Source organism: Filicampus tigris, chromosome 12 (assembly GCF_054856515.1).
Source record: "Filicampus tigris isolate MCC_2025a chromosome 12, RoL_Ftig_1.0, whole genome shotgun sequence".
NCBI lineage: Eukaryota > Metazoa > Chordata > Actinopteri > Syngnathiformes > Syngnathidae > Filicampus > Filicampus tigris.
In genome coordinates this window covers 498,690-511,877 of record NC_141228.1, presented here as the reverse complement: position 1 = coordinate 511,877, position 13,188 = coordinate 498,690, and the positions used below count along the sequence as shown (strand labels likewise).

Here is a 13,188-nt window from a genome sequence, read left to right as displayed (position 1 = left end):
ATAACTTCTGTTTTCTTTTCGTTGAATTTTAAGAAATGTAATGACCTCCAGGCTTTGATGTCCTCTAGACAGGACTTAAGTAGAACGCATCTTTTTTGCTCAGCGGAACATAGATTTGACAGTCATCCGCATAGCAGTGAAAGGAAATACCATGTTTTCAAAGGATGGAACCCAGGGGCAGCAAATATGAGAACAGCAACTGTCCCAAAAGACAACCCTGTGGAACACCATATGATAGAGGGACAGAGCGGGACTCAGAGTAACCTAGGCTCACAGAAAAAGTCCTGCCAGCCAAATAGGATCCAAACCACTTAGAGTGCTTCCACTAATGTCCACTTGGTGCTGCAGATGAGCCAGAAGAATACAGTGGTCCACCGTATTGAACGTTGCAGTTAAATCCAACGAAACAAGACAAACATAGTATCCAGTGTCATTTGCCAGGAGAATATCATTCAAACACGTAACAGGGCTGACTCTGCTATGCATCATCTTGAAACCTGACTGGAAAACCTCCATGACATTATGTTCATCCAAGAAAGATTTTAACTGTGAGTGCACCAGTTTTTCCAGAATTTTAGACATAAAAGGCAGCTTGGAAATGTGTCTAAAATTTGCCAGCATACCTTGATCAAGTCCAGGTTTCTTTACACTAGAGCTACCAGGGTTTTCAAAAACTCAGTGAAGTACACAGAACGTACTATGCAAAGCTTTTGACTGCAGCCTCCTGGCTTAATAGTGTTGGGTTTTGTGAGATTCTCTGCTCCGAAACGCTTTCAAGTTGTACCACAGACAATAACAATTTGTATACATTTCTGTTCACAAATCAGTAGATGCTCCCAGCACTGGAATGTGGTATCAATGACTTGGGATGAAGTTGGGTAATGAAGTTGATGGAACCATTCATGGATAAGGGCGGAACTGTCACCACAGACAATTTTTTTTACATCTCTGTCACTTGCACGACGACTGCTAAGCCGGCAAAGCACCATCCTCGGCACAGTGAACAAGATTTGTCAGGAACTTCCTCAATCAGTAAGACAGATGACCCATAATGAATTCAGCACTCAGGTACAGTATTTTGCAGAAATGTTTTGTTGTTCTAGACTTCTGTTTTTCATTGACTTCCAAGTGAAAATTGAAAATAACAATAGATCTTATTCATTTGGTGTTTTCAACCACTGGAGCCACGCTGACGGCATATGCAGCAAAATGGAAAAAGAGCCATTGAGCCATATTTCATACATTCTGTGTATTTTGTATATATCATACAATTCCTGTACTTGTAATCGTGTTCTTAGTGTATTCACGAAAATAAATAAAAATGTGATTGATCTTTCCTTTGTATATACTGCACATGTCAGTCAAATGTGTTTTTAGCTCATAAATAAATCTAAACAAGAGTAAAAAAAAATACATGTTGATCTCATCTAATTTACTCAGTGGTTCAATTCATGACGTGATTCATTCACAGGCAAAATGATTGCACAACGCAAGTTTCTTCCAAATGATTGTGTCTGTGACCCCCCAACCACACTCCCCACTGTGCGCCAGTAATTGCCACACTTCCAGAACAAAAGTGTCTGAGCACCTTCCTATGTAGATTGTTAATTAAAAGCCTCGCGTAAATTGGCGTCCTTGTGGTACAGATGGGGGGGGGGGGGGGGGATTGTTGGAACCTTCGTACATCTAGTGTTTTAAGCAGGGGTTGCACTACAGCATGTTTAAAATGCTGGGGGACTACACCAGAAGACAGATTCCTGTTGATAATGGCCAAAACCAATTCACAGATACTTGTGGGGGAACCAGGGTCCGATGCTACCCCAGCCTCCCCTCTGACTGCACCAGTGATCTTTTGGCTTCACTTCCAACGAATGCCAGGGAGGGCTGATGAATGATTTATCGCAGTTTCTTTCGGCTACATACGTGTAGCTAAGTAGCTGTCTGTTAGCATCCCTGTGTCCACTGTTTTGAGACATCGGTAATGTGGTTTCATCCCAGATTGTACATTTACCTCTTACCTCTACCATTTAACATTTCGAGGCGGTGCATTTTTGTCTCCAGCACTGACATCTTACGAAGAACTTTGTGAAAGTCTTCAGTGGAGAAGGGAGGCATCTTGCTTGTAGCCATAATTGCTAATAGCTGTCTTGTGCTAATTAGCAAGCTGTGCTCGTGCTATCGTGACGCGGTAATGAAATATGTTGAAAGAAAGCCCACAGCCAACTCAATAAACAAAAAAAAAAGAAAAATAGTACGTCGACAGATCAATATGGTCCAGCTGCCGCCACAATTGGGCGTTCCCGTTTTTGACGGAAACACCATCTTCTAAAAACGGGATCACCCCCTCACCTCAAGGGTGACATCACTCCGGCCGGAAGACGCCTGTTCTCCAGTATTGTTTCTAAAACACCTACGTTTTTTAGATACAGTTCATGTGTTGAGAGTTAGTAATAGAGTGAACTTATGAAGCATTTTAGCTTCACCATATGGTGCCCAAAGCGTTTCAGAAAAGCAACTTTAAAAAACGTTTAGTGTGTATGTACAGGAGGCATATGTAGTCATTTGTACCCAAGATTAACAATGCACACCCATGTCCTCCAAACATGTCATGTCATGTCATCTTCCAAACCGCTTATCCTATACAGGGAGTTGCTGGAGCCTATCCCAGCCATCAATGGGCGAAGGCAGACTACACCCCAAACTGGTCGCCAGCCAGTCGCAGGGCACACATAGACACTGTCACTGAGCGGGAATCGATCCCACGCTGCCCGAACACAACTCAGGCGTGTGTACCACTACACTATCAGGGACGTCCTCCAAACATTTAATTTGGAATGTGGTTTACAGTGAACTAAGTGTGAATTGGATAACATTGCATTCCTGAGCAAGAGAATGTCTTTTTTTTAATGTCTAATTTAAATAATGAATATTTAGGACGTTGTGCAGTTACAATCCAGTTACTGGACACTTTATGGCAGCTCTACACAAGGCTATTTGACACCAAGGTTTCACATTCTTGTTCACAATGAAGACATACAATACTTTCTCGAACAATTTACTTTTGAACATTGTGGGAACAATACAAAAACACACACTATAGTGACACTACATGAACAACGCTATATGACTAGCCATTTGAAATGAAAAAGGATTACAAAATAAATACAAACAGAACATTTTACCAGTTCAGGCAGATATCTTCAATCACATAGGTGACAGCCAACTGTAATGTTGAAAATAGGCTATTACATAAATGGGCTTCCGTCTATGCTTAGTTTTTGTTTTTTAAGTTTCCCGTCTATCATTAATCACCTGCAAAATGGGCGTGACGTCCATCATGATATTATCATCATAGGTGGACCGGTTCATCACTTAGGCAGTATTCCCAGCTCTTGTTTCGAGTGTGGCCTCGATATGGGTCAGGTGGTCCATTATGGCTTGAGGTGTAAAAGAGTGTGCTGGGCCTTCTGCTGGGTGAGGGTGGAGTGGGCCTCATTGCAAAATTCAGATACCTAACTAAGATTTAGAGTCTGATATCAAGCCAAAACGTCTGTTTGATATGTTTTGAGAATAATATGCTACGCAAGAGCAGAATTTGTAAGCTTATACATATTGTTTTAAAATTGTCTTTTATTTCATACTTAGGCTGTAGAGCCTAAAATTGTTTCATTTACATGCAAAATAAGATAAATTAAGAGCAGAATTTGTAAGCTTATACATATTGTTTTAAAATTGTCTTTTATTTCATACCTAGGCTGTAGAGCCTAAAATTGTTTCATTTACATGCAAAATAAGATAAATTACTCTGAGTCTCAGTTTGATGCTATAGCTTATGTTTTCAGAAAACATTTTGCTCTAAAAACTTGTTTCCAGAACCTCCTAGTAATTGGTTGTACAAATATCAACACACTACATTGACACTTTATGTTGTAATAAGCTCGAGGGTGGCATGGTAGTTGACTGGTTAGCACGTCTGCCTTACAGTGCAGAGATTGTGGGTTCGAATCCAGCTTTGGCCTTCCTGCATGGAGTTTGCATGTTCTCCCTGTGCCGGCGTGGGTTTTCTCTGGGTACTCTGCTCCTCCCATTCCAAAAACATGCAGGGTACGTTAGTTTCAACTTTATTTTACCTAATATAGTGCTTGAAATTAGTGTTCCACCACTTATTTTAAGGCATTTGTCTCTTTTCAAAAGCCAAGATATTTTTTCTTATTTCAAGAAATCTTACTAAGTGTAATTATCTTACTTCATTGGCAGATAATTTCACTCCTTTTTAGTCTGAATGCTCTCAAAACAAGGTCATGGTCAAGGTGAACTTTATTATCCCCAAGGGGCAATTTATTTTACAGCCAGCAGTCAACATAAAGAAACATCAATAATCCTGAGCAGTTTGCAGCTGGGTTGAAGCAGTTGGAATGAAACATCAAAAGACCATGGTTCTCAGTCAAAAAAGGGTAGATTGTCCTCTCCAGGTCGCGGATCGAGTCCTGTGAAGTAGAGGAGTCCAAGTATCACATGGTCTTGTTCACGAGTGAGGGAATAATGGAGCACGAGATTGACAGGTGGATCAGTGCAGCGTCTGTAGTGATGCTGACCCTGTATTGGTCTGTCATGGTTAAGAAAGAGCTGAGCCTAAAATGCTTTTGCCAGGCTTGAAATGTCTGCAAAGTTTCATGAGTTTTCGCCCATGTTTAGACCCTCAAAAACAGTATCATTTTTCTTTGCAAATAGTGCATCATCGCGGCACCAGCATGCGACAAAACCTGATCACTTTTGATAACTTTTGATCTTAAACATGGTTAGATGAAACACCCAAAGTCTGAAGACGATTGGATAAATTCTCTTGGAAGAGTTCGTTAAAATATGACATCTGTGCAGAAACAAAATGGTGCCCAATTCCAAAATACAGTCAAAATGGCGGACTTCCTGTTTGGTTTAGTATATGGCTCCAAAATACTTTTTTTTGTTAGTTATGGGCTGTTAAATATCGTAGCTGTCATGTGAAAAACACTTATCTCAATTTTTTTTCATTGTCTTATTTTCACATGAATCATGTTTTCACGTTACAGACATCGCATTCAAGTGAAAATTAAAAATGTTTCCAAAATTGGAGATACGTGTTTTTTACGGGACAGCGACGATATGTTTCTCAATTTTTGCAGAACTAGGTTAAATATAGAACCGGTAAGGCTTTATTAAAAAAATTGTAGGGGCTGCTTCTGAGCCATTTTTTTAAAATCGCACAATAAATAGCTAAAATATTGATTTTTATGCCATGTCTCATGCGTGTGCAGAGTTTCATGAATTTTCACTGTCAATTTCAAAAACAGCATCACTGTTCTTCGTAAACAGTGTATCGACACGGCAACAGCAATCGCATATGACGAGAAAACAAGATTTCAATCACTTTTATTTTTCACATCTTAAGATAGATTCACGTGCTTCTCAATTTTCGTAGCCGTAATTCAAATGTTCCGGGACAGGGCTCCGTTAAACCTCTGTAGGGAGTTCTACCGACCATTCGTGTACAACTTTTAAAATACCAATTTTTTTTACCAGGCCCGATTAGGCTTGTCACAATACTAAAATTTCAAACATGATATCTATACCCAGGATTGTACTCAATACTATTTTGATACCACAGGGATGAAAAACTGACAAATACCTTAAAAGGCATAAACCATTTTTACTAACATGAACAAGACTGGCTGTTTGACCCTCCTGCCACTGGCACTGGCCATACTTAGTAGCAGTAAAATGTAGAACTGCAAGCGGGGTCGTTGTGCGTGCTCTATGGCAGGGCTGCCACAAACAATTATTTTTCTAGTCGACTAATCACCAACAGTAGTCGTGATTAGTCGACTTATCGGATCAAATGTAAATCACAGCATAATCGCACCAGCAAGCAGGTGCTCTTGTATGACCATCGGTATCTTACAACTTGAGATCTTTAAGGTATATACAAATTAATAATAATGACAATTAAGATGATTGGACATTCAACTTGTATTAAACTTTGCAGGTTGTACCACCTTTCCTCACATGTTTATAAATGGAGTAATTGAAATGAAGGTGATACTGTGGCCTTAGTTTTTTTTTTTTTTTAGCTGTAAATGTTTCGTGCATTTCAAAATGCAACCCAAAACTATACACTGAGTGACATTAATACTATGAAACTACCTATAAATACTAATAAAGTAAATACTTGTAAACATATTTCATTTTTCTTGGGCACCAAACATTTTTTTTGAATGTAGAAGGGATTTAAATTATATGAGTAAACTTAGGGAAATGCACTGTGCTAAAAGAAAACTTAAGAAAATTTGTCTTATTGATTTTTTATTTTGTTTTTATTTAACCTTAATCGGAATCCAAAACATTTTGTTTGGCTACTCTTGTATCTACACATTCAAAATGTGTTATGTACCTGGAATGGAAAAAAAACAAAACGTATTATGAGGAGGAACATATTTTTTAGCACTGTAAATTATATTGTAACGACCAAGGTAGGTTATGTCTTTCATTAAGTGTTGCCATTCTGGTCATGTTGTGTTACTTTGAGTGCTGAGATGTCCAAGTTCGTAAACGCAACACTGCGTATTTGCAAGTGATCGTGTGGTAGCACATGTGCTCGTGGTGTTCTATGTTAACCACGGGTATCCAAAAATTGTGTTTTGGTTTTTAATCACGTTGAGTATGCTGACTAATGCCCCTTATTCCAGAGTAGATGTTACAATATGTTAGAGTATCACAATAGGACATGCATGCAGTGTTCCATAAGATACACATGCCTGCCTGTGTGTGCTAACTTCAGCTGGCTTGCAGACACGACTTTGCTTATGTCAGAAATGAAAGCGGGAATCAGCCACAACGTGCTTTCTTTTTAGATGCTCGTTTATCAACGTCATGCTGCTATGAAAGTGAGGTTTACATCAACTGTTGAAATGAATTGTTCATGATTTTGATCCAGGTCGTGATTAGTCGGCTAAACTGGCAGCCCGACTCTCCTGACTACTGGAGGCTGCCTGCCGAATAGGCTGCATTGCTTGCAGATTCCGCGCGGTGGGCACACGCACGTAATATCCATACTAGGGCTGCCATGATTAGTTGACTAATCACAACGACGTCAACGGTCAAAATCGTCGACAATTAATTTTAATCGTCGACGTGTCGTTTATTTATATATTTATTTATTTGGCACATTATTTTTCTCTCGAGACTGCCGCGTCTCGCTCTTCTCCTGCTGGCTGTTTTCGTATCTGCAACGCACATGCGCAGTGGTAGTAATCCGGATGATGTAAACGAAAGCATTGTGGGTAAAGTAGTGTAAGCCATACACTGTAAGGGCTAATTCGTGTTGGCAACAGAGTCCCGAAATTTACGGCGCATTTCACCAAATATACTCAATACAATGCAAACCTGCCTTTCATGGCAGCACGATGGGGATGCCCGAAAAAAGTCATGTCTGACATAGACACAGTTGTGTCTAGAAGCTAGCTGCAGTTAGCATACACACACGCTGTAACACAATGTCCTATTTGGTACGCTAACACGTCGTAGCATCTTCTATGGATTAAGCAGCCATTATTCAGTAAACACGCGATGATTAACAACCAAAACTATGTGTGTTTATGCCCGTGGTGGACATCGAAGCAGGAAGCGCAAGCTTGCTCTCTCTATCTCTCTCTTTCTCTCTCACTCGCGAACCTCGTAATGCGTTCATGAACTGGGAAATATCAGCACTCAACACAAAAACGACATTTGTTCCACTCATCCGCATCACATAACAATAAAACCCATAATTAAGTTTGTTGTAATATACTACGTTATAGTGCAAAAAAAAGGTCTTCCTTTTTTTGTTATTGGTGCATACCACATTTTGTTTGTATAGATCAATTTACTACTTTTAAATCATGCATACTAGTGAAGGAAAACAAAACCTTTTTGATAAAGTTTAAATTAACATAAAATTAAAAACCAATACAAGTGTTTATTTTAGTTTTCTTTAGCACAGAGCATTTTTACAATTTGCTCCTGTGATTTCACTACCTTCTGTTTAAAAAAAAAAAAAAAGTCATGGTGCCCAAGAAGAGTGTAATATGTATACAAGTACTTCCTTTTGTATTCATAGATAATTGTGTGAAGGCAAAGGCCTTCACACATATGTTATTCTACACCATTCAATTTTATTGTTATTCTATTTTATTCCTCGCACTTTTTTGGCATTCTTCTACTTCCACATTTTTCAACCGATTCTCGCCATTCCAACTTCAATATATCCCAAATTTCACGCCAGCATGGATTCCTTTTTTTTCGCCGAGAAAATGTACGGTTTCCCCAAAATTCCCCATTTTTCACCCCAAAAATCCCATTCATTTCCAAGGGCACATTCAACATTTCCCATTTCCACCAATCCAATTTGAAATTCACAAGATTCAACTCATTCAACTCACATTGGTAAAGCTATTCAACACACCCAAAATGCCTATTTTCCCCAAATTCTACTTATTCACCCGTAAAAACACCCCACAGAATTCCACCATTCATTCCCATTGGCAAATTCAAGTTTTCACATTTACACCATTACAATTTCCACAAAGGCAAGTAATTCAACTCATTCAGCTCACATTCAACTTTTCAACACCCCCAAATTCCTGCTTGCAACACTTTCATCTCATTCACCCTTAAAAAAAACCCACAAAAATTCCACTACTAACCATTAATTTCCATTGGAACATTCAACTTTTCACATTTACACCTTCCCAATTTCCACTAATTCAAGTCATTCAACTCATTCAACTCACATTCAGCTTTTCAACACCCCCCAAATTCCTACTTCCCACACATTCAACTCATTCACCCTTAAAAAAACACAAAAATTCAACTATTCACCATTCATTTCCATTCGCAGATTTAACTTTTCACACTTACACCATTCCAATTTCCACTAATTCAAGTCATTCAACTCATTCAACTCACATTCAGCTTTTCAACACCACCCAAATTCCTACTTCCCACACATTCAACTCATTCACACTTGAAAAACCCACACAAATTCACCATTCATTTCCAGTGGACCAGTGTTATTGCTCCGAGGTCTCCCCAGTGCGGCGGCCATCTGGGACAGGGACATTAGATAGACTGGGGATACTCACCCCGAGGTCTCCCCAGTGCGGCGGCCATCTTGGAAAGAGACATTAGCCAGACTGGGGATACTCACCCCGAGGTCACCCCAGTGCGGCAGCCATCTTAGACAGGGACATTAGCTAGACTGGGGATACTCACCCCTATGTCTCCCCAGTGTGGCGGCCATCTTGGACAGGGACATTAGCTAGACTGGGGATACTCATCCTGAGGTCTCCCCAGTGCGGCGGCCATCTTGGGCAGGGACATTATCTAGAATGAGGATACTCACTCCGAGGTCTCCCCAGTGCGCCGGCCGTCTTGGGGCAGGCACATTAGCTAGACTGGGGACACTCACCCCGAGGTCTCACCAGTGCGGCGGCCATCTTGGGCATGTTGCTCAAAAGTATTGGGACACTCAGAGTTTTCATCCCCAGGTGTCCCTAATGAAGCGGCCATGTTGTTCAAAAGTATTGGGACACCCAGAATTTTCATCCCCAGGTGTCCCTAATGAAGCGGCCATGTTGTTCAAAAGTTTTGGGACACCCAGAATTTTCATCCCCAGGTGCCCCTAATGAAACGGCCATTTTGTTCAAAAGTATTGGGACACCCAGAATTTTCATGCCCAGGTGTCCCTAATGAAGCGGCCATGTTGTTTAAAAGTATTGGGACACCCCAATTTTTCATCCCCATGTGTCCTTATCGAGGCGGCCATTATGTTCAAAAGTATTGAGACACCCAGGATTTTCATGCCGAGGTGTCCCTAATGAAGCGGCCATGTTGTTTAAAAGTATTGGGACACCACGATTTTTTCATCCCCAAGTGTCCCTAATGAAGGGCCATTTTGTTCAAAAATATTGGGACACCCCATTTTCTCATCCCCAGGTTCCTTTCTCTCCGAGATTCCTTGTTCCCTTCCTTCCTTATATAATCCGATTAGTCGACTAATCGCGACTACTGTTAGTGATTAGTCGACTAGCAAAATAATTGTTTGTGGCAGCCCTAATCCATACCATAACATATTAATATCGTACCCAAAGGCACTGTTCCCGACCTCCACACGATATCAGCAACGACTGCCCCACAATACCCAAAGCCTTGAGGAACATTGGGTGGCTGTCATCCACCGAGGAGCTTTTTAATGACCTTTTTGACCTCAACCCGAGAGTTAGGAGAGCCCGTCTCATCTTCCTCAGCGTGTCGGCAGAATTGAGGCGATCTTTTAAGTATTTTCCCCACCGATTCACAATGTCTCGAGTCAAGGTGAGCAGCGCCCCAACCCCACTACACACAATGTTCATGACCACAGCCTCGGTCTGAAGCCCAACAAGCGAGGCGTGGAACATGTTCCACTCAGATTCAGTGTCTCCTACCTCACCCCGTCAGAGGTCTTCCTAGCAGACCATCACAATAAGTTTGGGTCTGCCAGGTTAAACCGGCATCTTCCCCCATCATCGAAGCCTTCAGCTTCTGGATGTTTTCTACAGCTTCTTTGTAACATGATTGCGTTTTTTCAGGATTGTCTCTCAGTTGAAATGATGACGAAGGATGCAATGTTTATTTTCAACTTGCAGGCCGTATTTACATTGGAAACAGCTACAGCTGTAACAAAGCACTTTACATACAACAACAAAATAACCATAATACAACAAGTGAATTATTTTGTATGAAAAGCTCTTGAAAAAATCATTTTTGATTGATGCTGTTCCTGTTCCAATTTTATATGTAGATCAACCAGGCCAAGCCAGAATGTGGCCGACAGGCACTAGTAGAGCTCCTCATCAGACCTGTACAGAGACTTCCTAGTGTGGCTCTACTTCTAAATGGTAACTCACACTCATATGTGCACATTCCTTTGAATAAATGTTTTATGTTGTTCCATGGTGTTTCTTGTGACAAGCGTGTCCGCTTCACAGCCAAATGTGCATGTTCTCCATGTATTTTTGTGTGTTTTGGTTTTACTATTGCTTTCAGCTCCCATTCCGAAAACACGCATGCTAGGTTAATGTGCAAGAGCACATCTCCCACATTGCCAAAATATAGTTTCTGGTGTTGGAAGATTGTATTCTTCATTGTGTGTTTCCTGGACCTGTCCAGACTAACCATTAAAGACGTGCATCATCTTGTAGGTTGTGGTCACATTAAATATAGGTTATCAATTTATCAGAAATAAATTGTCACTAAATATGCAAAAGACCATGGTTATATTCTTTTGAAAAATATAATTATGATTGATAACATAGAAATCGAAAAAGTTTATGAACATACATTATTGGTTGTAACTCTTGAAGAAAGCTTTATATATAATTTATATGGCTGTCACAATATCGGCAATATTGTGATAATGCAATATTAACATTGCCACAATATATCGTCGTCATGTCGCGATATTAATAGCAGCAAATTTGTTTACAAGCCCAAGTTGTTTTACATTTGTGCAGTTCTAGCACCCTCTGGTGGTTATCTTATTAGTGCAGTTTAATTTTATACCACCTATAATGGATGGATAGATGTTTAAAAATTAAGACCCACGCTAATTGCCAGATAAAGAGGAACATAACACATTTGAGTTCCTTCACAAATTGACCCGATTCACAATGTGTGCATGCATTAGAAAGTGAGTGCCTCAATATTAGGTGTTCGGTCATTTCAGGTCATCTATTTCTTTGTGAATGCTGTTATTATGTTAAAAAAAAAAGAATATTATGTTGTTGTTGTTTTTTTCATTTATATCTTTTTATATATCGCCAATCTCACAATATCACAATAATCATCGTATCGTGACAACCTAACCTATTGTGTAGAGGCCTGGGGAAATTCATATGTGTAAAATTGAAGCATTGTATGCAATTAAAAAAAAAAAAAAAGCAAAACAAATCAGCTTTGCAGGATATTGTGCCCATACTAATGCCCTTTTTCTTCGGTCAAAAGTTTAAGGACCTTGTTAGAATTTACAACAAATCTATTGTTTAAAATTAGGGCTGCCAAAAACGATTATTTTGGTAGCCGACTAATCACGAACAGTAGTCCCGATTAGTCGACTAATCGGATCATATGTAAATTGCACCAGCAAGCAGCTGCTCTTATTTAACCATAATTAGTTTACAGCTTGATTCTTTATGTATGTACAAATTAATGAGATGATACTATATTCAACTTTGATTAAAATTTACAACTTGTACCAGCAGTTCTGAGATGTTCATAAATGATGGCGCATCTTAAATTGAAGTCAATATTGTGGCCTTAAAGGTTTTGGCTGCAGTTGTTTAGTGCATTTAAAAATGAAACCAAAACTATACACTATGCAGAGTTGCACTAATCATATGAAACTATCTATAAATACAAAAATAAATACTTGTAAACAAATTTCACTCTCCTTTGACACTAAGCATTTTTTTTTTTTAAATACAGAAGATAGTGAAATCAGGAGTAGATTAGGAAAAATCACTGTGCTAAAATAAACACTTGCGTTGGTTTTTAATTTTGTTTTCATTTAACCTTTATGCCAAACGTTTTGTTTTTCTTCACTAATATGGGTAATTTAATAGTAGTAAATTGGTCTGCACAATCAATGCAACAGGGGAAAAAATCTTTAACTATTAGGAGGAACATATTTTTTAAATTATTTTTTATTTGTACTATAATATAGTATATTGCAACAAACTTGTGTTTTATTATGTGATGCCAATGAGGGCTTGTGGCAAATATGTCATGTTTTATGTTTTAAATATGTCAGCACGAGACAATGCTGTTTCAAGAATAAAGCAATGCACCGATTACATAACATATAAATAAATGACTCGTCAACGACTTAAATTAATTGTTGACGATTTAGATCTTCGACGTCGTCGTGATTAGTCAACTAATCTTGGCAGCCCTATTTAAAATACACAAAAATGTACTTCCAGTAAATATCCCAAAACTGTTAAGCACAAGAGAAGGAATGTCCATCCTGAGGGAAAAAATGAATAGTAAAAAAAGGATTCCCAAACCACTGTTAAGTGTGTGCGTTTTACAAGATGTGGTGTACATTTATGGAACTGTCTTGATGGAGAAATCAAAGCT

The 13,188-nt window shown here is 39.3% G+C and overlaps 1 protein-coding gene across 7 annotated transcripts in view; it reads left to right on the top strand.

Annotated features, from left to right (window-relative positions):
* The window catches only part of ect2 (epithelial cell transforming 2), a 235,313-nt gene that overhangs the window by 139,454 nt on the left and 82,671 nt on the right, over positions 1-13,188 (top strand). For 6 of the 7 annotated variants that reach the window (XM_086047347.1, XM_086047345.1, XM_086047346.1 and 3 more), the window contains one exon: positions 10,853-10,949. The exons of the other annotated variant lie outside the window; for it this stretch is intronic. In XM_086047347.1, coding sequence (XP_085903473.1) covers positions 10,853-10,949 — 97 coding nt within the window. The remainder of the gene's footprint in view (positions 1-10,852; positions 10,950-13,188) is intronic. 7 annotated transcript variants of the gene reach the window in all.